The 25,520-nt window shown below is 43.6% G+C and overlaps 1 protein-coding gene across 1 annotated transcript; it reads right to left on the bottom strand.

Annotated features, from left to right (window-relative positions):
- Positions 1–662: 662 nt before the first annotated feature.
- DHX9 (DExH-box helicase 9) lies at positions 663–25,224 on the bottom strand. Its single transcript, XM_041479580.1, has 26 exons — positions 25,034–25,224; positions 22,697–22,811; positions 22,313–22,425; positions 21,819–21,958; positions 18,116–18,162; positions 17,577–17,707; positions 16,832–16,921; positions 16,576–16,737; positions 15,183–15,260; positions 14,673–14,864; positions 13,911–14,052; positions 13,343–13,425; positions 12,071–12,227; positions 11,799–11,899; positions 10,995–11,208; positions 10,712–10,806; positions 10,492–10,565; positions 9,710–9,862; positions 8,181–8,341; positions 6,425–6,536; positions 5,650–5,811; positions 5,416–5,543; positions 4,100–4,329; positions 3,129–3,244; positions 1,640–1,840; positions 663–1,105 (listed from the first exon to the last, which is right to left on the bottom strand). The coding sequence occupies exons 1-26, from the start codon at positions 25,142–25,144 to the stop codon at positions 847–849; spliced, it is 3,567 nt and encodes a 1,188-aa protein (XP_041335514.1). The 5' UTR covers positions 25,145–25,224; the 3' UTR covers positions 663–846.
- Positions 25,225–25,520: the final 296 nt, after the last annotated feature.

The raw sequence follows: 25,520 nt of genomic DNA, 5'->3' as shown, positions 1-25,520 counted from the left end.
TCCCACACCCCAGCAGGCACAAATAATTAGTGCTTCTGCAGTGGCAGTAGTGGGGAGGTTAATTTTGTCAGACTTGGCAACAGAACAGGGCTGGAAGGCTTTTTACCCCCTCTGTGTCAATACTTCTGTGAGCAGCCAGCTGAGCTTCCAGTGTCTGGAATCCAATGTGTTCCCATTAAAGAACTGTCCTCTTCCACACAGATGTGGAGGAATGAAGCCTGACTGTTTGGGAATAGTAATGAACACTGTCTTGGATGAAGGGAGCAATTCATGCTTCTGAGATTACTCCAGGTTCTGCAGAGACCAGCAGCATCACATCACTCTTGGAAAAGGTATTCCATGTTCCTGCATGATCTGGATCACCCAAACAATTCACCATGGAGAGTCACACAGCATGCAGGAGGCTGGCTGCAAAAGAACCCAGTGCTACCTGGCTGGTTAGAAAACCACTGCAGCAAAGACTGTTTGCACAGCTTGTTAGACAACAAAGTGAAATCCCCACTGAGCCTAAGATGTGGTTTGGAATCTGTTTGGCAGGAAATGGTCTTAAGACACTGAAAAGGTTTCCTCAGAATGCCTCGAGTCTCCAACAAGCACAATTAGCAACAGAAGCCTTCAAAATTCAAATCCAAACACAAAATTAAGGGTATAGCATTCAAGTCTTCAGAAACAAACTCTTTATTAAAAATAATACAACTTGCAGGGAATTCCCTAAGGGCATGATATATTACAGAGCTGTACTTGTACTAAGGAACCAAAAGAGGCATACAAACTGGGAAGAGGAAGACAGGAATTTGGGAAGGAAACACACTTTTGTTGAAGTGGAAAGACTCCACTGAACTATCACTACCAGCCTCCCCTGCCCATGTCCCGATAGCCTCCTCGGTAGCCCCTGCCTGCTCCTCGGTATCCTCCTCCTCCTCCTCGGCAGCCACCCCCACCTCCGTAGCCTCCCCCAGGACTACCTGGGTATCCTCTTCCTGCCGAGTGCCAGCTGGAGTAGCCACCGTAGCCTCTGCCCCTGGGGCCGTAACCTCCCCAGCCTCGAAGGCCAGCGCCGTTGTCGTAGCGAGCCATCTTGGGCGGGCGGGGGCCATCCCCGAACCTGGCCAAGAACAACACCACACACTTGAGGCAATCTTACAAACTGCATCTCTAAAAGACGGCAAAGAGCACAAGCCACCTCGATTTTCATAGGATGGTTGAACTACAGTTGCACTTTTGCACCTTTTCCACTTCAGAAAAGTTTCCTTTGCTTCAGAAGCAAGAGGCAACAGAGGGGTGCAAGCCCAGCCAAATATGTGTTTTCTGGCCCAAAATAAGTATGGATTATCTTTTCTTTAAAAGATAATTTGTCTTTTGTGTTTTGGAAGAGGGGATGACAGGTTTTATTCCTGAGAGCTGTGTGTCCTTGTGCAAACAGGCAGTGATGTCTCTGCATCAGGCTTTGAGTGCAAGCATTTCACACATCTCAGAGCATGGGCACTGAAACCAAAGCCTGCAGTCCCCATCCTCACGGGCACTGACACAAAGCCTGCAGTCCCCATCCTCACGGGCACGGACACAAAGCCTGCAGTCCCCATCCTCACGGGCACGGACACAAAGCCTGCAGTCCCCACCCTCACCTCCGGGCTCTGACCTGGTGCTGGCGGCCGTGAGTGCCATCCCCGCGGCCGCAGGGCGGGACAGCTGCCGGATGACGTTCAGCATGCGCTCGTAGGCGGGCTCCAGCTGCCGGATGATGCCAGGCTCTTTGGTCACTTCCACCACCAGGGCCTCCATGGCAGCGCGCAGAGCAGTGATGCAGGCGGCTGCAGTGTGCGGCATCTTCAGCTTGATCCTGCAGCACAAAGAGAGTGTTAGAGCTGCCATGGCTTCCAGGGGAGCACCTGGGAAGGAAGAGGTTCTGCAGAGTGGCTTTTCATTGAGCCACAGACCTACATTCTCATCTCTGAAGTTCTAATTTGTCACTGAAGGAGTGAAAAATCCAGGAGGCAAATTTGAAAGATCCCTAAAATCTGGCATTGTTAAAACATAACTGTTCTTCTGGTAAAATTTGTTCTTGAAATTTAACAAAGGGCCATGAAGATGCTCTGAGGGCTAAAACTCGTCTGCTCTGGAGACAGGCTGGGAGAGCTGGGGATGTCCAGCCTGGAGAAAGGAAGGCTCCAGGGAGGGCTTAGAGCCTCTTCCACTGCCTAAAGAGGGCTTTCAAAAGGAGATACAGGCAGATAGTGATAGTACAAGGGGGAATTCTTTTAAACTTATGGAAGGCAGGATTAGATGGGATATTGGGAAGAAATTCTTCCTTGTAAAGGTGGGAAGAGCCCTAGCACAGGTTTCCCAGAGAAGCTGTGGCTGCCCCATCCCCTGTGAGTGTCCACGACCAGGTTGAACAGGGTTTGGAACAACCTGGAATAGTGGAAGGTGTTCATCTGAGATGAACTTTGAAGTTCTTTTCAACCCAAAACATTCTGTGATCCTATCTAATCCTAATGGGATAAATTCAATATGTAACCTCTTGCATCAAAACAGCAAGATACAAAAATACAAAGTAAACTGAAAACATGAGGCTCCAAGATTTTGAAAGGTCCAACCCTCAAATTGTTAGCAAATTAAGACAAAGGATTTCTTTGCCTCTGTTTTACTAACTAGGGGGTAAAACCATAAAAACCAAAACAACCATCCAGATGTTATTTGGTGATGACCATAAAATTAACACTGCCAGTGACATTTCTCTCCGCAAGCTCTGTTTCTGTAGTTTGAAAACAAGGTTTCCTCAGCCTTCGCTAGAGGAGGTCAAAAATACATAATGCCTTCCTTTCAGTTAAAGGGGAAAAAACCAGCAGATTTTATGGAAACTGCCTTGTCCTGTTTTCAGTTTAAGCAGATAATCTGCATGAAACAGGGCTCAAATTAACCTGTCCCTTCCTCACAGGAAGGAAAGGTGATGCCTTCCCAACACACCTGTGGTGCACAGTTTGCTCTGGGATCCCTGTTCTACAGACATTTGGTCTGCATTAGCTGCACTTCCCCTCAGTCAGAGGCTCAGAACTGGATGAGCTTTGTCCTTTCCAACCCAAACCACTCCATAATTCCATGATTCTGAGCACCAAGCAGATCCATACCAGTCATCCACCAGAATGAGCTCCCCATCTGACAGGACTTTCTTGGAAGCAAAGAGGAGCAGCTGCAGTGGGCTCACCAAGGTCATGGTTTTGGCAGAGATGGCTCGTGTTCGAATCTGCAAGTTAAAGAGGAAAATTACTCTTGAAATGGAAAACAGAGCTCTGCACCTTCCTCTGGACACTGAAACTGGAGAATTTTGTAAAAACCCCAAACAACACACAACAAAGCCAGGTATAACGTTAGGAAATTACAAGAGCGTGTGGACATACAAAATTGAATGCCAGGCAGAAGTTTACAGGCATTCAGCATAGGCTGGTGTAAAACCTCAACAAAAACTATCTTCCATTTTAAAATATTCATTTTCCATGTTTGCAGTTATGCAGCTTTGGCAAGAGACACCTCATGCTTTGCTAGCCTTAAAATGACCAGAGCACATCTGAATTTTCTTCCCTCCCTTCAGTTACCGAGGCTGTGATGAAAAGCTTTAGTGGGCTCCTACTCATGAAGTTGCCAGATGTCCATGCAGCCACTGCTGTGTCATGTTACACTGACCTTGAGCTTGAACTTGAACAACATCAAGCCAGAGATAACAGCCCTGCTAAATGGCTCCTGCCCCTCAGTTTTAAGAGAAACAGAAGAGGTACCCAGTGGGCAGGAAGAGAGATGCACAAAAATCCTTCCTGCATCCCAGCCTCACCCAGGTGCTGTCTAAGCCACTCTTAAGCCACCATCTTAGTCACTCTCCATTTGCTGTGTGTACTTTTCATTTAGTAAAGCAAAACCTTTTGAGCTCAAAAGTTCATTGCTGGGTTTAGGGGAATCTCACTGGAGAGATGGTCAAGGTGGTCTAACCCTCCTGGGATACAAAGGGTGAAGAAGCAGCAAAGTCTCACCACAGCTCTGAACTATGGATTGGGAATGCAGACTGTCGAGACAAAATCCCTGTCAAGAATAAACCCAAAGTCTCTACCTTCTCTCCAAAAACGAAGAAGGGTGATGGATACTTGATGTCCTGGCTGCTGAAAGGGCAGTTGACAGATGATTTGTGGATGAGAGCATTGTGCCCCTCAGTGGTAAGAATCTTCCTCTTCTCCTTGTGGTAGCAGACATTGGGGTAGACCCCAAAAGCCAGCAGGGAGATTACAACATCCAGGTTGTTATCAGGGCCAGTGTTGTTAAACGGCTGAGTCATCAAACATTCTGTTGGCAGAGAACAGAAGAGTGGCTCAAATCCATGGGACATGTAGGAGAGCACAACACAGCTATTTAGGATCCTGGATCAATGCAAAGCTGTTTAGGAGCCTGGATCAATGCCTTTTCTGATTGAATCAACTGCTAGATGTTATCTCCAATGACCTCTGAACTCAGAGCATTTAAGTTCTACATTCAATTTTTTATTTCTTAATGGAGAATGAAAAGCTGAAAAATACTACTACAAAGAGATATTTTCCTCTCCCAAACTCTTCAAAAACAAAGAGAGATGGGTTTGCCCAGAATGTGCTGTACCACAGTGTGTTTACTGCATTTGTTTTGGAGACAAATCTTTTGGGGGAGGTTAAAATGGATGTTTTTATTAGTTCATTTGTTACAAATCTCCCCCAGGATCTCTGGTGGCTTGTTTTCAAGTCATCTTGCCCAGAAAAAAGTTACGGATAAATGCAGCAGTGATCCTAACAGCATGAGGAGAAAAAAATTAAAGGAATTCAAAGAGAAAAAAAAAATGAAAAGGAGGGGAGATAAACATCTGCTTAATCCAGGCAGTCATGCCATTTCACTGAGCTCCTCAGCAACATCAAGAAAATTCAGAACCTGGTCAAGTTTAAGAATTTTTTTCTCTAGAAAATGGAATAATCTGGCACACTGCTGCACAACCCTCTTGCAGCACAAACCCAGGAAGTCACAGAACACTGTTCTGATCACACAGACTCCCACTAATGTCCATGGAAAGAAGGGGGAAAGCACAGCACAGCACGTTTTGGAGATGCAACAAGTGAAGGAGAAAAAGTCAAGGAGGTAACGCTCTAAGGACATCTGTTTAATAGAGTTTTAATCCTGAAACTCTAACCTCAACCTCCAAAATCCTCATGTTGCACCACAGCCATCACAACCTTAGGAAAGAACACTAAAATTCCACCTGAACGCAGCTGTAAAAGTGCAGTAGTGTTATGGCAAATCCACTATACTCCTCCTGTGCTTGGGTGCTCAACACAGATTATCCTGATTATTTATTTATCCTCTCAGAATGAAAAATGCCATCATTAAACTACTGAACTTAATCAGAATCACCTTCAGGAAAGCCAGAACTAATAAGTATATCTTTTAGCTGGACTTTTGCTTCCCAAGTCATTCTAAGAGTGGCCATGCTGAGTCTTTTGTGTTCACAAAACCTTTTCTCTGCTTCTTCACCACCCATTCTGAAAAACAAACAGAGGGAATTAGAAGCCTGACCAAGGCAAGGAAAAGCTCACCCTGTGTTCTTCACCTGTAACCCCCCATCACCTGCTGTGCCAGACAACATACCTTGCATCATCCCAGGCTTGGAAGACAGAGAGCAAAGCTACATGATCTGAATACCTGGTCCCAGCAAAATTCCTATGGACATAACCCAGACGTTTGCCTTCATTGATGAAAGGTTCAGGGAAACAGGTAGCTGCAGAGATGGTACATACAGCATCTCCCACACTGAAAGGAACCACAGAAGGTATCAGGATCATTCAGAGTTAGTGCTGCCAGCACCTGCTGCAGGCTACAGATACCAGGGAAAACTTCTCTGCGAGAGACCTTAGGAATCTGGCCTTTATCTGCTAGAGTTCTTCACTGAAACACTTCCCTGGAAGTGGATGTCAAATTAGCTCTATCTGCCCCCCCCTGCTCCATCCATACACCACGTTCTTCTGGTGAAAAGGTCCCTACAGTAATCACAGGATCCTATAGCCATCACAGTGACAAAGAACAGATCTACTAAAGTAAAACGTGGAGATTGATTTTTCTCCTTGCCTCATTGTTAAATTCCATACCTCCCCACTTCTAGTTGACTGTTATACCAAAGTGTTTCAAGCCCCACTCCTAATTCAGAAATACTCAGCCTCCACTGATGTCTTGCCTTTAACTGAATTTCATGACCACTTTATGGCTTACACTGGAAGTTATTTCTTCTCTGCTCCCATAAAGATTCAGTCACCTCTCCCCAGCTGCAGCATTTATTGCTCATCTAGATATATTGGTTGTACTCTCTTGCAAGAGGCTCAGGAACTCAGAGAAACAAGAACATGACCACTGAGACCACTCAACTTACTAAAAAATACAGCCCATGATCATCATCTTGCCCAGACGAGGTTCAATGGGAAGTTTGGCCAGAATTCTTCCAAGAGGTGTCAACTCATCATTGGAATCCAGGGCATCAAGCTCTGAAACAAGATCCCTTCTTATCAAAGAGAGTTAACTAACCCCAGAAATCTTTAGATAAGAAATTCACACTTTTAATAGTTGTGCTTAAACTGAACCCCACTCACATTTAATGTTGGTTACACTGTTGCCAACCTGATTTTCAAAACTGGTTTGAGGTCAGACAAGTTTTACTTTAGCTTTACAGAATTTTTGCTACCTCCTCTGCAATTAGAATAATCACAATGTAATTCACATACATAATTTCGCATTCCTTTTTGGTTTGCTTCTGTACAAACCCCTATTACACTATTAAACCATCTATTATCCAATGAATCTAACCTAATTTCTGCCTCAGAATTTCTGCCTGTCACAACCAGCTGTGGAGTCTTCATTGCCATTGCTAAATCACAGAACCCTCTTCATCAAAAAGAAAACACCACAGGCTCTCTTCCTTGAGGCTTTACCTGCCTTGCCCTCCTCCCATTACCTAAGAATTATCACCTGTATTCATCCTCAAAGCTACCAAAGGTTTTTTTCACATAAAATAAAAAAGAAGCTTAGTAGCCTCGGCAATTAAATGGGAAAGGAAAGACAAAGAATTCCTTGACCACCATAAATCAATCTATTTTCTTGGTATCTATTGAACCCAAAAGCTTAAAGAATACTTTGAAGAATAACATGTTTCACCTCCCTAAGAACATACTAGCAGTGTACCTGCACTGAAAAATCACAAGTCATCCAGAAAAGGGAGGCACCTGAAGACACATCTATTTGTTGTTAGAACCAAAAACATTTGCCTTTTCCCCTGGCTCTGCAATTCTCAGCTGCGCAACATGAAAAGTACTAAGAATTTTCAGAACAGAAAGTTATTAAACCTGACTACGTATCCCCAGCAATATTTTTTCATCCTGGTCTCCCTCCTGTACACAAGCAACGTAGGCTCAGCACGCAATTCTTCCACAAAATCAACAATGAAATAGATATTTCCGTTGTTAAAATTGTAGGAAGTGCTTATTTAGTGACATCTATGAAGTGTGCTGAGGTTTGAGGTCACTTTCATGCCTTACATCTAAAGCACAAATTTAGAGTTCTTCGCTGCTCTATTTTACTCATAGTCTAGTTTATGAAGAGAGTGGGGAGACAACCTAACTCACACATCAGTTTTTTTGTTTTTCACGCAGATTCATAAACTGGAGATTTCATTTCTTGACAAAATCTGAGATACTGGGTCAGCAAACTGTACAAAGTGGTAATTATTTAATAAACTACCAACCTCTGTTTTTCAGTACTTTTAGAGAAGCTTTGTGAATGCCTCAAGCACTGGACTGAGTCTATGTCAAACACAGCAGTGCCACAGCTGGAAAACAGGAAGCTGGAAGCTAACATAACTTACTGGTAAAACAACAAAACAAGCCTCAAGTTTGAAGGCTCAAGTTTCTTAAAGGAATGACACTCCACTGGGAATTCAAGTATTTCTTCAGCTGCACAAGCCACTGCCACCCACACGATGCCTCCAGGTTGCTGTGTCAGCCACAATATGCTGCTCCACCAATCCACCCCGAGGTGGTAAAGCCATTTCTCAGAGATCACATACATGGAAGACCACCTGGAGCCAGCTCCACCAGCCCAGGATTACTACACAGCCCCGTGGGCACACAGGATACCTCTCAGCGTGCGCTCCGCTTCAATCACCGCGTCCAGAGGGGGCGGCTCGATGGCTTTGGCCAGGAACTGCCCGATCCCTCCCAGGCCCAGCAGCTTGATGCTCAAAGCGATTTCGTGGAGGGGCGTTCGAAACATTTCGGGCGTCATGTGAGTCTGAAGTCTGGAATGAGAACAAAGTCTCACTTCTGTGAACACAGGCTTTGATCACCATGAGGGGTCATTCCACCAGCAGAAAACACTGCCCTCCAAAGTCAACTCTGTCTCCAAGCCCACCCATCGGCTCTCTCTGTGCTCCTGGAACTTGGGCCCTTCTATCACAAAATTCTGTACTTCTCCATTCTCCTTGGGGCAAATTTACACTGGGGATGCAGAGGGAATAGTCCTCACATCTCCCCTGCCCACTGTGGGTTCTAGCATGAGCTGACCACAGAGAGCCTGCAGGGCTGGAGCAGAGTTAGCAGCATGGCTGTGTCCAGCCCCACATTTGTCCTTTACAATCCTCTCCTGCTCTGATAAGGAAGCTCTTATACTCCTGAGAGACAACCTGTTTGCAGCCTGCTCTACATAAAAGCACTTTTCTAGTGCAGCTAGGAAAGGTTTCAAAACACCTTGAACAGATACCCTGATTCAGCTGGCACCAGATTTAGATGATTTCTCTCAAAAAACTATCTGTACAAGTCCACACACATGCTTTCTTAAGCACCAAGGAACTTGTGTATTTTGGGTTTATATTCTCTGAAGGAAGGCAACCTTAAAACCATGATTACTTCAGTAGCCTAAAATCAGTAACCTGTCAAAAATTATTAATTAAAATCATTGCATTGTACTGAACAACAGATCTACATGAATTTGAGAAATACAATGAGAGTTTTTGATCAACTGAGGCTTTCAAGAGTTTACAAAAAAGTTGAACATCAAAACACAGCAATGCCGTAACAGCCAGAGAAAGGAGCACTGAAACTTTCAGGAGAGAGATAAAAGTGTAACTAACAGCTGTGTTGCCTTCTCCAACCAGCAAAGAGATTTCCATGGCTCTAGTAATGGAAAAACAGTCTGGTAGAGAGATTAAAAGTTTCAGCAACAGGGAACGTGCTAGAGCACCAGGAAGGGGCTTCCTGGCCATGGAATGGGGATGGAGAGCAAACTAACATCTGCCATCCCTGCTTTTTACCACTTTCATGACAAAATGGCCTGTTACATGGCAATGCCAGGTGCCCCCAGTGTTTGAAGGCTGACTAGAGCCTTGCCCTCATTACAAAGCTCTTTCCTTTGCCTCAATTCCCAAGCAGTATTGCTCTGTTCTTGAGAAGTTTGGTAGGTTGCAGTGACATTCCTAATACTAAAATCATGAACTATGTATCCACCTCATACTATGGGTAAAAACATAACATATGTACATTTTTTTTGAGCCAACATCATCCATCTCCTCTCTGTGCTTTCTGCAGTGATTTCTCCAGTTTGACCCAAAGCAGCACCCAAGAGTTCTGGGAGAATTCCCTGAGGGTATTTTTGGAGATCACAGCCTCACCTCTCAAAGCGAGCTCTGCTGCACAGATGGAAACAGAACCCAGCTCGCACGCGCCCAGCTCTGCCTTTCCGCTGCTCCAGATTGGTTTTTGAGGCCCAGACCGTGGCGTAGTTTGTCATGTTGTTGTGAGCAGTGAACAGCTTCACTTTTTGCCTGTTACAGGAAAAACACCACTAAAGATCAAATGTCCTTCATCTTAAGCCCTGCCAAATCAGTTCATATTTTATGGCTTGCAGCCACACTGATTTTAAGAAGCCAACCATCTCTTGTTTGTGTTAGTCAGGCATCAGTCTGGAAACTAAAGCATCACACTCTTTCAAAAGCAGCGCCCCAAACTATTGCACAGAATAATGTTCTCACAACTGTCCAAAAAGCATAGAATTCTCCTTAATTCACACGCTCTCTTTGTAGTTTTCTCAGAGAGCATGCACAGCAAGGCAGGAACTGTAACAGACTACAAAAACCTTCCTCTTTATCATCAGCCAGACACTGAGAGTTTGTAAAACTCCTTTGGCAGATGACGTCTACCAAATTGGTGTGGAGACCCAGTGACACCTCCCATGAATAGTGCCAGCGTGACCAACCCAGTCCCCTGAGATGCCAGCATGTTGTGTCACTGTGCTGACCAGCTAGAGACAATGCTGATTTGTCCTGAGGGAGTTAAAGTCCTCAAACTCAGCTCAGGGAGCATGGGAACACAAGGCACTTCTGTGCACTCCCAAAACCTCTTCTGCATTCCCAAGGGTAGGGTTTATGAAACAAAAAGCTGCTTCATAACTCACTTGCAAGAGTCGATAACAAAGACCACGTCATTGATGGTAATGCTGGTCTCAGCAATACTGGTAGATAAAATAACCTATAAAAACCAGGAAATGCAAAGTGACATTATTTGGTTTGAAAAAGCTGATAACGCCCAGCAAGATAAACTACAGAATTTATTAAAGAAGCCAGCAATATGTTCCCCAAAACCCAAGAGAACTGAGTACAGAGAAGGATCCATACTTTCGTCACCCCAGGAGGCACAGGATCAAACACTCGACGCTGCTCCTCCAGAGGAACCTGGGAATGCAGAGGTAAAATCCTGTACTGGTGGCCTCCTACAACAGGAATACAAAAAGGTTAGTAACTACTGTTATGTGAATCTCATTTCTTCTTTCCACAACAAAAATTTCTGGCCATTCACTCTCACAACAAATTAGCTCCCTAAGCCACTCATCCAACTCCCATCTTCACACAGTCAGTAGTTTCCTCGGGAAAAGAAATATAATAAAATAGCTGCTTGTACCAAAGCGTGGGTTCATTTCTAGATGCTTCTGCATTGTATAGATTAAGTTCCAGCCAGGCAAGAAAACAAGGACAGCTCCTGGGACATTCAGAGTCCTGATATAAATCAGCAGAGCCTCAATGAGTTCAAAAGAGGTTTCTCTCTCGTTCAGCTGAGCCATGGAGTGCTTTGTTTCTGGGCCATATTCATCGCTGCAAATAAGGTTACAGTTGGCCTACAAAAGAAAAATACCACAAAGGAAATAATATAAATTAATTTACTCAAACTACAGAGACTGGCTGGCCAGGCAAATAAGAAAATGAAATGTGGGTAGATGCCTTTCAAGAAAAAATGGCCATTAAAAAAAGATTTCAATTAAGTGGACCAAACAAGTTTCAAAATTAAAAGTTGAATAAAACTGTTATTTTCTTGACAATGTACGTAAGCATTGACAGTATCAACTGCAAGAGAAGAAGGGAGAGAATCTATATTTTCACTCTAAGAAGGTACCACCAAGCTCATATTTCTCTATTTTTTCTTCCAAGTTTACTAAACTTCACTTCCAAAAGCATTTCAGTTTTAGCTTTAAAGAGAAGTAGTTTGACAAAACATGAGAACCTTAGCTTCAATGAAAAAGAAATTTTTCAGTTTACAAGGGCAAGAAGAAAATTTAGTTCCACTGTTGAAGTTAACAGCAATTTCAAATATTAAAAATAGGAAAGCTGCTAGAGATGTTTCACTTCAACAGTGCCAAATGAATTACACTCAAGCTGGAGTACTAAAAATGGCCCTTGTTTCATTTTTCATATTAAAGTTCAAACATACATCATCATCTTCACCACTTTCTTCATCCTTCTCTTTCTTCTTCTTTTCCTTTGGTGGAGGGACAAACTGAGTCATTTGAATACAATCTTCCAGAAAATAATCTGCAAGGACAGACAGATGATAAGGACTGACTGCTGGAAGCCTGTGCAAGGGAACATAATTTTTTACTCCACTTCTCAAGAGTCTCCTGAAATAAACCAGGATATTTCAGAGTATGACTGCAAGATTGATAAAAACTCAAGCAGTTTCTGGAAGTGCAACCAAGGATTTACCTTGGACAGGAAAGGTTCTGCCATAGACCTCGATGATGGGACAGTTGAAGAAGTATTCACAAAACATACTGGTATCAATGGTGGCAGACATGAGGACAACCCTGATCTCAGGATACACCTGAATCACATCCCTCAGCACCACCAGAAGGAAGTCAGTCTGCATAGAAAGAGAATAAGAGCATCATTAACTTCACAGCTATAAAAAGCAGTATCTTCCCAAGAAACCAGAAAGAATTACACACTTACTGAGGAAGAGATGTAACATGTAGAACAGAAGTGTTCTAAAACCAGAAACAGTGCTTTACTTGTTGTCAGTGCTTTATTTTGAAACTACTGACATGCCTGGGGTTTTAGGATTTCCAGTGTAAAAAAGGGTTTTTCTTTTCTACAAAAATAGTTTGCTTTCTTCCTAATAATACATTACAATCCCAGGTATTTTTCAGCAATAATTAATAAAATAAATAGGAATTACTCAGTGCAAGTGTGTAAGATGTTTGTAGTTCTGCTTTCATCTAGTATGGCATTTATGTAATTCTGCCATGCAGTCAGTTAGGCATGCACTTAGGTCAACAGACAAAATTCCAGTCTCACTCACAATTTCCAAAACTTGTATTTTACATCATGAACATACATTTAACAGATTAAGAGATGCATCAGAAAAATGTGTGTTGCAAATTTTATTCAAATGAGTCCCCAAATTCTGTCCAAACAACCTTAAACAACCTGTCAGAATTTCACGTTTCTCTCACTCTTGGTGTGACAAAGCTGAAAACTATACAGAATAATCAAGGGAACAGAAAATGTTTGCCATTTCAAATTATATACAATACCTCTCCTAATTCTATCATCAACTTGTATTTTACTTTATGTAAACCCTGAATTTCAATGTACCACTATCAAGATTGCAGGTTGTGTGAACACCACCAGCAATACAAGTGTCAGTAAAAACAGCACTCCAAAATAACAGTCATTCAGAGTGCTCCCCCACTTGGACAGATGTGCTTGTACTGTGGTGTTCCATTTTCCAGAGAGGACCAGGACACAGGGGATCCTAACAGGAGAACAGAGGGCAGCAAGGAAGCACTTGCCCTGCTACTTAGATAAGGAATAATTAAGAGTTCTAAAAGTCTTATCAAAGAAGGAAAACTCACACATCTGACACTCACTAAGACAGAGTTTGCTCTTGCATGTTGGCTACTACACACGAACACATACAGAAGTTAAACAGAACAGAAGCATACAGAGAAGGACTGTCATCACCAGCTAACTCACATTAATGTCTCTCTCATGGATCTCATCAACAATAACGTGACTAATGCCGCGGATCCCAGTCTCCACCTTTCTCAGAAGAACACCTAAACCAGAGACAGAAGGTAAATGTTCACGTAACAGTTCAACCTTCCCCCTCCCAGCCCTTGGTTTAAAAATCACGAAGTGTGCAGGCTGCACCGCCCCTTTTCCAACCCCATCTCTAATTGTTATCCTATCCTTTGTACAAGTGACGGCAAGGCCACGAAGCATTACACAAGAGAGACTCTTCCATCTTTCCCACCCAGTGTTGTTTCCCCTTCTGTTTTTTACGGACAATCAATATATGGCAATTTTATCTGTTCATGGGATTATTTCTGTGTGCTATCAGACCTATATTATCAAACTTCTGATCAAAAATCTTAATTTTTCATTGCACAACGGCATGTCAGCAAACTTTTATCCAAAAAAAAGCTTTTCAATCTTCCAAGCAGACTTAATAAAAATTTCAATCTAACCATATTTCTGCTTTTGCTGCTAACTCAGAGTTCAGACCCATGATAAGCTCCAAACATAAGGAAGCAATACAGACCTACAGTGCAGAACATGATGCTGGCGTGTGGCCGAGGGAGCACAGACTCGAAGCGCACGCTGTACCCACAGCTCTGCCCAGGCTCTTCCCCCCTCTCATAGGACACACGCTCCGCTACGGAAACCGCGCTGATCCGCCGGGGCTGAGGGGGGCAAAAGTTTTCCCTAACTTAATGAAGAGGTTTTAGAAGTTTATCACAATACCACTGAAAGCAACAAAGGAAATCATAAATGCTACAGGTGTCCTAAGATTTCTTTACAAAGTAATGATTAAACAGTAAGATTGTAACAGCAGAGGGTTTTTTTTTTTTAACAAAGGAGGGATATAAGGATATATGGCAACTACCAGCTGGTATTTCCCCAATCATTTCCCCTTGATCTGCTGAGAGTTTTCACCTGGGCAAGGCTCAACCTAGGTTATCCAAACTGTAAATCCATGCAAGAGTAAAATTCCAAATGAAAAGACACATGATGCTGAGGTTTCCCCTACTTATATTGCTGAGGAGGTATCTTTATGAACCATATCCTGCCATGACAGTAAGGTTCCTCAACACATCCTTCAATCCCCTACAGGGCCAGGTCAGTAGAGCTTGGAGGAACTTTGTCTAGTGGGTGGCATTGCTGACCATGGAAGGGTGTTGGAACGAGATGAGCTTTAAGGTCCCTTCCAACCCCAACCATTCCATGGTTCTGTGATTTTATCCTAACCAACACGTGATTTCTTATATCCATCACAGAACAGCAGTGGCCACACATTCCTCACCTGTGTCACCACTATGTTGCACTCAGCAGCTCGGTTGGTTCTGATGTATTCATCCAGGATGTACTGGGGCACTTGAGTGGTTTTGCCACAACCAGTGGCACCACGGATGACAACAACAGAATTGTGATGGATTGCGTCCAAAATTTCACTTTCAAAATTCTTCAGAGGCAAAGCCTCTCTCTCTTCTTGGATCTGGAAAAAAAAGTCCAGGACATTTCCAAAATCTCCAAAAATCAGCTTGTTCTGCTCCACATCTACACTTCTCCTCACTCTTCTACACTTTCTCCTTACCCAAAGGAAAAAATGGCAAAGACCAGGCCATAGTGTGTACTTTTTCCTGGCACAGCACAACTCACCCCCACATCCACCCCAGTGCAACATCCAGCACTTCTGAGAACGTGCTGTGTAGTGGTGCTGAAATCCAGCCTTTTACACTTGGTGTTACGTTCAAGCCCTTCTGGAAAATGAAGAGCCCAGGGCAAGGATGACAGTCACAGGACACACCCTTACCCTCTGTAACTCCTGATCCTGCTCCAGACGGTACAGGAAATCACTCCTCAGATCCGCGCTGATTTGCTCCGGAGTCAGCTGCAAGTGCAAGACATCATTTGGAGGCTTTTTGACCCCGCTGCTTTTCTACATCCTAACTTCAGGATCGGATCGGCCACACCAACATCGTGACTCCAAAGATCCCTAAGGGATCCTGCATAACTCCCTGAAATCAGTTATGCCTCTGAGCTCTTTTATTTCACTCGTTCCAGGGTATTAAACATTCATCTCCAAAGAAGTCTCTCAGAAAGACCGAGAGCACTGAAAATTAACGATTGTTTAAACTGAAACACTTTGACCGCTTGAGAAACACACACTCTTCAGCAGCAAGCCAAGAAGAAGATGATTTAAACAGGAGTTTTTAATATAAATAATGACCCTAATGTAAACACAAACCCACCCTTTAAACAGTAGCTGAAAAGGTAAAAGTTTGAAAAGAATTCATAAGGCAAACCCTGTCTAATAACTGCAAAAGAAATCTGAAGAAATGCAATTTGGTACCAAAGGGCTAGTTGTTTTTAGTACATATAAGTCAGCTGTTCCAGTCAGAACTAGCACAGGTAAATCCTGAAGAGATTTGAAACCAGCTCAGTTTGCACTGTCCATACTGGTTATGTGTTTCACACAGCAGCAGCTAAATTTACATTACTCCCCTATAATTTAAACAAATCAATATATAACAATCAATACTAAATTAATGTAATTTACGGAAAAAAAACTCCAGTAGAGAAATAATTTAATTATCATTTTGGCCATAAGCAAACTGAATGTTGTAGGAAAATCAAGTTCCTGCCCTGAAATCAGTTTATTCCAGTCAGACCAAATTACTCTCTGAACCTGGCAAACCAAGAATTCTTTCCCTTCTCCTTCATTTCATCATGCCACACTGCTGCTTTTCATTTTTTCTGTGCTGAATGGGATTAGAAATGATAAAAAGTAAGGCAGTTGATTGCTTTTGTAGTGGCACTGGCTTGGAGCAGTTTCTCCTCCCACAACAAGGGTCTGAGCACGGAAGTATGGGAAAGAGAGGCCAGAGAATTATAAATGGCATGCCTATGAACTTTCCTTGTGATTTCAATTATGAACTTTGTATGGGTTGCACAGTAGCAGGCAAAAGGTGAAACAAAGCAGAGAATTGGGACACTCAAGACACTGCTGGTCAAGACCTGATAACACATGATGTAAACACAAAGAACTCTTCTGCCTCCAGGTCAAGAAGGGAATGAATTTTATCAGTGGACTGTCTTCTCCTTTGAAACAGCTCATACTTTAAATCCTGGTGGGGGAAAAGCATTTAGAAGTTCTAGAAGCATGGGGAAATCAAGCAACAGATCCATTTTTTAAGCTGTCTTACATTTGCCAGTGGACCCTCATCAATATTGCAGCCAGTCCAAGGGTTCCAGTTGGAATGAGGTGGTGACCAGGGAACAACTCCCATATGGCTTTGTCTCTGTGATGGTTCGAAATGGGCCAACTTTCCAACATTGATCAGAACTGGATTACTGGGATCTTCAGGCTATAAATCCAAAAGCAGAGTGGGCAAAGACAGATAAATGATTAAATGAGCAGGTGTGATGGTCCATACTTGGAGTATTGAACCACACACTCACCACAGGCACAATCTCCAGGGACAATTCCCGTACAGTCTTTTGCAGATGATTTTCTAGGTCAGGAGACAGCGACACTTCATAGGGTTCCAACTAGGAAATATTTAAAAAATACATGTCATTATACACAGAAAGACAGGCACTGGAAGCCACAGCTGTGGGCTATTACAGGTGAACCATCAAACACCTCCTTGTGAAACAAGGCCAAAGAGTATTGTCAGTTCAGCATTCACACTCTTGGAATGTTTTGCCAACTTTTCATTGAATAAGGATTTGTAGGCTATTTTAAAATATCTGAGTTTAATTTCAGAGGAACACGTTCCCAAACTTGCAACCAAATAGCAAAATAAATTACCAAAATAAACCAAAACACCAAATTCCTTGGTATGTGCATGTATATATATTTGAACTGCCAAAAAATGATCCTGTGACAGACAATCCAAACAACCAGCCTCAACAGAAATATTCAAGCTTGTAGAAAAATTATACTGAAAATAGCATTTATTACAAATCCTATTTCATTTAACAGAATGTAAAATTAGTTACTGCTCCAATCACATATACATGAAGTTATATTTGTGATCCAAATCACTCACCAGAACAGAAACAGTTGCTAAAGAATAAAAATTATTATTAACTTGTAAGATGTTAAATATGGAGAGCAAACTCTTAACTCACTCCTGTTTATGAGAGTGCTTCTGTGTTATGAAATGAAAGCAGTAATTCCTGTCCCTCCTGCCAAACTCACCGATTCTTTCTTCTTCGTCTGCCCAGAGTAAGGCTCAATGACCCCAAGATGGTAGAGCTGTCTGACCAGGGAAAGGGCACAGGACTGTGCTGCCAGCTTTTTGTTTGATCCGTGCTCGCGACTGAAAATCCCTGCAGCACACGAAGGTCACAGCTGTAGCAGCAGAGGAGTCAAGCAGCTTTCACAGAAGACCCTGCTCTGAACTGGGCTCTCTGACTGTACACTCGGACCAGGTTTCATGGACAGCCTCAAATCTTGATAAATCCAGAATTCCAACATAAAATCCAACCAGGCCCCTCCACAGTCCAGCTCACACTGGCTGTGTGATCATACTTTACTGCTAAGCCCTTTGAAGTTTTTCTGCATTCAGTGCCCAAGGAAGTACAATTGCCCAATACCACCCAGAAACATCATGCAAATGATCCTTTACCCCTGCAAGTGGCTCCAACACATAACTATAGCAAACTCTGTACCCACAAATGTTCCTCTATACCAACACCCATCTCCTGCTAGGTCAAAAAATAAATAGGAGCACTTACTTCTGCCCAGCTGCCTCACATAAATGTTCATTTCTGCATTAAAGCTCCTGCAAGAGAAAGAAAGAATACAAAGGTACAACTACCAAAAGCTGACACTGCAAACATACTTAGTCTTTCCAATATTTCTAGGCAAAGATCTCTGTCCTCAATCAGAAACTCTCAATTCACCAATAACCAAGGTAAAGTATTACTGCTTCTAGTCCCTTTAACCCCAAGGTAGTATGTAACAGACCTGTCATCAACAGAACCACTACATTTGATAAGAAGATTTCTGAATATGCCACTGTTCAGCACTGAAATTTACAGCTACATCATTAGGAAACATGCTCTGAGCTGTCCAAGTTTAAGGCAACAGTTATAAAGCAGGTGGGATGCAACATTAACATGCATCCCAATGTACCATTAACTGTATCCCACATTAGTATTGGTATAACACTAATGTAACCCACTAACAGCCTGTGTTTCATGAATAGATGCAACATTTAATGCAGTTACTCTGCTTTTTGCCACACACTTGATCAGCTCAGAGCATAAACAAAACCAAACCAGGTAATTTAGTCAAAAACATGGAACTTATCTGAACAGGAGACAGAATATTTGAATTTGCTTGAATTTCCCTTCCCTTATTGCCATATTGTAGAAACAGCAAAACTTGAGTAACAGAGTAATAGTTACTCAAGGGAACTCTGGTAGCAAACCCAACAGTTTGCTTAGTAGACATGTAACCAGTTGAGTTAAAGGTTAACTGGCATGCTCATCACAGAATCATAGGATCATGGAATGGTTTGGGTTGGAAGGGATCTTAAAGACCATCTCATTCCAATCCCCTGGGCAGGGATACTTTCCACTATCCCAGCTTGCTCCAAGTGCCACCCAACCTGGCCTTGGACACTTCCAGGGATGGGGCAGCCACAGCTTCTCTGGGCAACCTATCCCAGGGTCTCACCACCCCCACAGGGAAGAATTCAGGCTTCAAAAAAAGTCCTCAGCAGAGGAGAAGAGAAATCATGACCCATGTTTTTAAGAATCCCAAACCTAAGCCTGTATTTGCTACACGAAATATTAAAGCTGAATTCCTCTAAGACAGGATTTAAACCGGCAAATGTGACTCAAGGTGCATGACTGGAATTTATTGGACTGAGATCCTCTTTGGAAACTAAGGCTTGGCATTTGCACAGGTGGAGGCTGTGCCCTGCACCTGCATCCTTCATTTTTTGCTGCAAACAAAGAATAGAAAAGGTTAAGTGAGTGATTTAAATTTCAGCTTAGCCCTCCTTCCTGTGCTATCAGCGAACTGACCTTCAGGCACAGTGGCTTAAGGGTCGAAGGCCACTGGCTCTCAGGGACACAACAGCCACCTAAGACACCGATGACAGTATGTTTCTCAGCCAGGCCTACAGTCAGCATTCAATCTCATTCTCCTCCACCTGAGGGGAGAACAGCAACACCAGAAATCAGTTTGCAGCAGAATCCCACATGATTCCCTAGTCCAGCCTCAGCAGCCCGTGTGTGACCAGGCACAGGTCTGTGGTGTAGGTCTTCAGCAGGAACAGAAGGAGGCACAGGCATCCCAACACAGAAAAGCCACATCCCATCCCTTGACATCAGCTCACACTTTGTGTTTTAGGACAGCTATCTTTATATTTACAACTTATACCCTCCTATCATAGTTAAAGTTGCCAAATTCAAATTTTCCAGCTATTACTAACTTCTTAGACCATGAGTATGATTAATTGACCACAAACCTCTGAGAGTATGGCTGACATATCTGTTATAATCTATATCTCTGATCATTACCTCAAAAAGCGCAAAACAGTTTAGCAAGATACACAACTGGAATTTCTTTAAGAAAACCCAACAACCTAAACTTTATTATGCCCTCAAAACTCCAAGAACATCTCTCTCCTGTTACACACACCAAACAGATTAAATTCAACAGTCTTCCAACAGTCTCTCAATGAGCCCTACAACTTGTTAGGATTGTTTCATGCCTATTTGATTTGTTGCAGCAGATAGTGAATAGCCCCTTCTGCCATTCCGTCCAGGGCAATCCACACATGCTTCCCTGAACAAAAAGTATACAGGAAACTCTGAAATGCACTCCAGGAGAACAATAGCCAGGCTGAGAAACATACTGCCATCAGTATAATTTTATTCTGCTCAAGACTAGATAAATTTAAATACATTGGGTTTAATGCTGCAGCAGGTGCAACAAAAAATGAGCTACACAAATAATCCCTAAGCTACAATGTCACAGCATATGTCTAAGTTGAGACAGCCATAATACACAGAGTATCATTACACCATTTCAGAAGGCTTTAAGGATTCACCCATACAGAGTAACATCACTTCAGAAGGCTGCAAGCCTCTGCCCTTCTTGTCCTTTAGCCCAGCCTTTTATCCCCTCCTGCTGATGCAGTGCCCCTGTGTGCCCTCTGCTCCCCTTGGTGGTTGCTCAGTGCCCCTGGGCACTCCATGGCTCATTGCTGTCAGTGCTGCTCACCTGCTGCTCACAGCTGTGCCACTGGGGATGAGGCTGGGCCAGCCCCACTCACAGTCACCACACACTGTGTGCCTACACTACAAGACAGAAGAAACCTTCTGCAAGAAGCATAATTTAAATTTCTAGTACTGTACAAACTAACTTTTTATGTCACTCACTTAAGTGAAGGAAATGGCCTTGCCTGAGGCACATAAATTGACATGAAGTGACTTGAAGACAGGTTTTTAAATGAGAATTTAAACTTTCTGTACCAATAGACATCTTTTAGATGTTCCAAATGATTGGAAGACTCATTAACAAAAGAATACCATAAGTCCTGCATGTGAGACTCTCTTGAAAAGGCTGTAATAGGAAAATTCTCCTGTCTTTCTAAAAATATAACTCTCATAGAACACAAATTTATATAAAGCAAAAAGCCCAACCCCAAACCCAATCAGGAGAATCCAGCAGCAGCAGCAGCAGCATGCCATTGTTTCCAGCCACAAAACATCATTATATGTCACCAGAAATAATACAATGTCCTAATGTCTGGATGATTTGTAAAAACTGTTCCTAATAGGGATAAAATAACAAAAAACATCAATTCTTTATGCACAACCTGTTATGAACTACTTTAATTTGGGAGAAGCACGTGCAAATTCTCTGGTGGAACGGCTAAAAGTCAAAAAGGAGTAATATCCAGCTGGTCTTAACTGAAACTTAAGACTCTCAGAATTCCTTTGGGATGATTCTGCCAAACTGCTTTTTTCAAAAGAAGATTCTATTCCCAAAAAAGTTAATTATAATAGATATATATGATATTATAATAATATATATACAAATAAAATATCAATAAAATGTCCTTAAAGCACATTGCTACATAAGCAAATTTAAAATTTACTTAAAATGCACAAAAGCAACAACACTTACAAAACAATTACCACGAGCAGTTGAGCTCTCTTTTCACAGAAACTCACACCCCAGCAGCTGACTAGAGGACAGAAATCAGTTTAAAAGTCGCATATCCAGAATTTCTCAGGAATTTATTCAATCCCTCAGATCTCTGAACTGAGGCTCCTCACCCCCACATCAATATTTAGGGATGTTGTTGGTCCTGGCAAAGAACACTGTGGCTCTATGGAGTGTGGCAAGTAATTGTGAACAACCACTGTCAAAAATATTTTGAACCTTTCATACAGACAGTGACTAAAACTACCAAACCTGTTGTGATCAGGCCCCATTTCAGTGTATTTATATTCTTCCTGGATCTTCTCCTTTTGGAAAAACTGGTTCAGACGTGCCTTGGCATTTTCCAAGGTCCAACCCCCGTGAAGATCTGCATTTAAGTCCACTTCTGAGGTCTAATATGGAAAAAAAGAGCATCGTTTACCAGTTTAAAGATTAAGTAATTCACCTGTATGCTACAAAATAATTAAGACATCACAGAAAATGCTATGAAGTCCTCAGTAATTCTTTATATTCAGAATAAAATGTCTATACAAAGTCCTTGATGTTCAGACTATACAGAGTGATTTATTTGTCCCTAGCTTAAACAAATTAACTTCATTAAAAGTCAACAAATAAATCTGCAGCTTAAACTAATAGCAAAATATCACAAGCAAACTGCAACCTTGATTATAAATGCAAATAACAAATTAAAGGGGATGAAAGATACCTATTTAAGAGCTAAAGGAGAATTCCTCTGCATGACTTACCTTCTGCACTTCTTGCTCCTCTTTTCTGGAATAATAATCTTGCAAGTTTGCACCCCGATCCCATTGAGCTCCATGACTGCCACAGTTTCCAGGTGCTGCACCTGGTCCATTGCCTACCACAGACAAAAATAAAATAAAATGAAATAAAATAAAATAAAATAAAATAAAATAAAATAACTCCCCAAAACATGTTCTTAACAATGGAGAGGCATTGCCTGGCCATCTTGACAGGCCATGACCAGTCCCTCAGATCTCGTGCAGTCATCCACACCTCTGCCTCAAAACTATGACTGCGGTGTCCTGTCTGCAGAGTGATGCAATTTGGAGGAGAAAACACTGCCAAAATACATTCAAATACACAGAAATTACCGTTTTCAGTCTTACCTACTTCACTTTTTAAAAGCAAATGTGGAGGAAGAGGTCCCCCCACAGCTGAACTGGAACCAGTGACATCTCTAGCTGCTTCTTGTCCTCCAGTGGGGTTATCACCTGCTGCTGGCTAGGGAAGGGAATGAAGGAAAGCCTCAGCACATCGGTGCAGAACAAGTCATTTTACTATGTAGCTAGAAACTGTTCAGGAAGTTTAAAGACCCCAGGCAACATCATGCAACAGTTACCCCCAGGAAATATGCAATAGTTACTACTCAGAAGCTATCCCAATAGTAACACAACTGTGAATATTTTAATGCTGAACTCCAAGAAACTAACTGGCACATTAAAACCAAAATAGCAGTCCTGTTCCCATTGGGTTCCACCTAGGCTGATGGGGCAGGGAGGCTGCTTCCACTCAGAAAACTCATATATCCTCAACGGAGCACTAGAGGAAGATTCTTCCCTCTAAACAGGTAACACATAACTTCATGCTTTATTTATTTCTCTAAACTTGCTGCAATGACAGTTACCCTCCTCTTCCTCACCCTTTCAGTGATAGTCACTGCTGAGTGTTCACAAAACATCATAAATAGTAGTGATCCTGTTACACACCTGAAGCAGTTATGGTTTAAAAATGCCAGATTTTCAATGTCTGGTTTGATACATCTTTGATTATTATTTTTGGGTTTGGTTTTGGTTATTTTTAAAGCACACAGGGTTTTATATATATATATTAGAACATGGCTCTAAGACTTCACAGTGTCAGGTGTGAGTACTCAGCACTCTGAAAGCCAGGCTGCACCTCACAGGGACGCTGAATTCTTTCCAGCCTCTTCAGCTTTGGATCATTTGATCTGGTAAATACAACATGCAGCTGTATTTACCAGATCATCCTACAACATTCAGCTGGACCTGATAATCTCAAAGGCTTTTTCCAACTTAAATGATTCCATGATTCCATGATATTCTGTATGTGCCCCAGCCTTCCAGTAGTGTAAGAAGTCCCTCACATTCACCACTGCACAGGGGCACCAGACTGAACTCCAGGGACGAAACACAACTGGGAGCATGGCAGCACAACAACAGAGTAGTCTTTCTTGGAACAACTTGGGATAGTGGAAGATATCTGTCCATGGCAGGGAGTGGGACTGGATGAGTTTTAAGGTTGCTTCCAACCCAAACCATTGCATGATTGTGTGAATATATCTATTCATACAACCATTCCATCTGAGTATTGCTTAACCAGTTAAAATACTTTGAAAATTGTTTTAATGACACTGTGCATCTTTGTTTTCTTACTGACACAGAAGACAAATAGAGGAAGAAAGGGTAAAATGACAAATTTAAGGCGTTTAGTGCAAAACCATGGCATCACTCATGAACTGATCTGTGCTACACATGGCCTCACACTTAGTGCCAGCTCCCTGTCAGAGCCAACCTAAATTCAGAGCTCCCACATCTCCAGTATCTAGAGGCAGGAGTAAGGTACTATTAGAGCTGTGCAGAGTAGCAACCATTGAAACAAGAATTCTTTAACACATTTCATCTCAAGAGCAGACCAAAGCTCTTGGCGAAGGTGACATACAATACCCCTCACCAACTGCAAGAAGGGTTGCACACAGGGCAGAGACACACACCACCCTTAAGTAAACCAATCTGTTTTCCCTGTAAGAACATCATTTGGGATTTTTCCCTCCTTTCACACCTCAGTGAACACCCAGCCAGGACACTCCGGCTCAAAGTGCCCCAGCCCTCTCCAAGCCCTTGACTTCCAGTGATTCCCACCCAGGCCGGGCAGGGTCCAGACCCCAGACTCTCAGTGCTGACCCCAGGCTCCTTCTGGCAGAGCCCAGACCCCGGCAGCACCCCCAGCAGAGCCCAAGGCTCCCTCTGACCGAGCCCCAGACCTGCTCCCAGACCCCTGGCACTGATCCCACGTTCCCTGGGGCAGAGCCCGGGTCCGGCCCGGCACGGTGCTCGGCATCACCCCGAGACACCCGGCAAAGCCCAGACCCCGTCACGAACCTCAGGTCCCCGGCAGGGACCCACATTCCCTCTGACAGGGTCCTCAGACTCCCTGGCAGAGCTCCTGGCCCTGCCAGAGGCGAACCTTTGCTCGCGGCACGGTCCAAGCTCCCTCGGGGAGAGCCCAGGCTGCCGTCGCGGCCTCCAGCCCCCCAGCACAACCCCCAGATACCCGACAGAGCCCCGGCAATACGCCCAGAGCCCGCCCAGGCCCCGGAGGGTGCCAGTTCCCTCTGTGTCCCCGGCACAGCCCTAAGGCCCCCTCAGGGCCGCCCGCCCCCCACAGGGCGGCCAGCCCGCTCCCCCGGCGGGGCAGGCCCGCACCTCGCAGAGGAAGGTCTGCCGGCCGCGGCCGCCGGCGGCGCGGATCTCGTAGGCCGGCATCACCCTCCTCCTGCCGCACCAGGCGTACAGGTAGTTCTTCACGTCCCCCATGGCCGGGCCGGGGGCATCGGCGCACAGCAGCCCGCTCCAGCCGGCGCCGGGCCCGCGGCAGCTCCGCACGGCAGCGCCTGCGCGGCGCCGGACGGCGGCCGGGAGGGAGGCGGGAGGGAGCGCGCCCGCCCTCCGGCGCCGCTGCAGCGGGCTCCTGTCTGAACCACCTTCTTGGCTGGCTGCTGAAGAGTGTGTGTTTCTCAAGCGGTCAAAGTGTTTCAGTTTAAACAATCGTTAATTTTCAGTGCTCTCGGTCTTTCTGAGAGACTTCTTTGGAGATGAATGTTTAATACCCTGGAACGAGTGAAATAAAAGAGCTCAGAGGCATAACTGATTTCAGGGAGTTATGCAGGATCCCTTAGGGATCTTTGGAGTC

The sequence above is a fragment of the Pyrgilauda ruficollis genome, unplaced genomic scaffold (genome assembly GCF_017590135.1).
Source record: "Pyrgilauda ruficollis isolate IOZ18807 unplaced genomic scaffold, ASM1759013v1 scaffold49, whole genome shotgun sequence".
NCBI classification, from domain to species: domain Eukaryota; kingdom Metazoa; phylum Chordata; class Aves; order Passeriformes; family Passeridae; genus Pyrgilauda; species Pyrgilauda ruficollis.
This window is presented reverse-complemented; position numbering and strand designations above follow the sequence as displayed.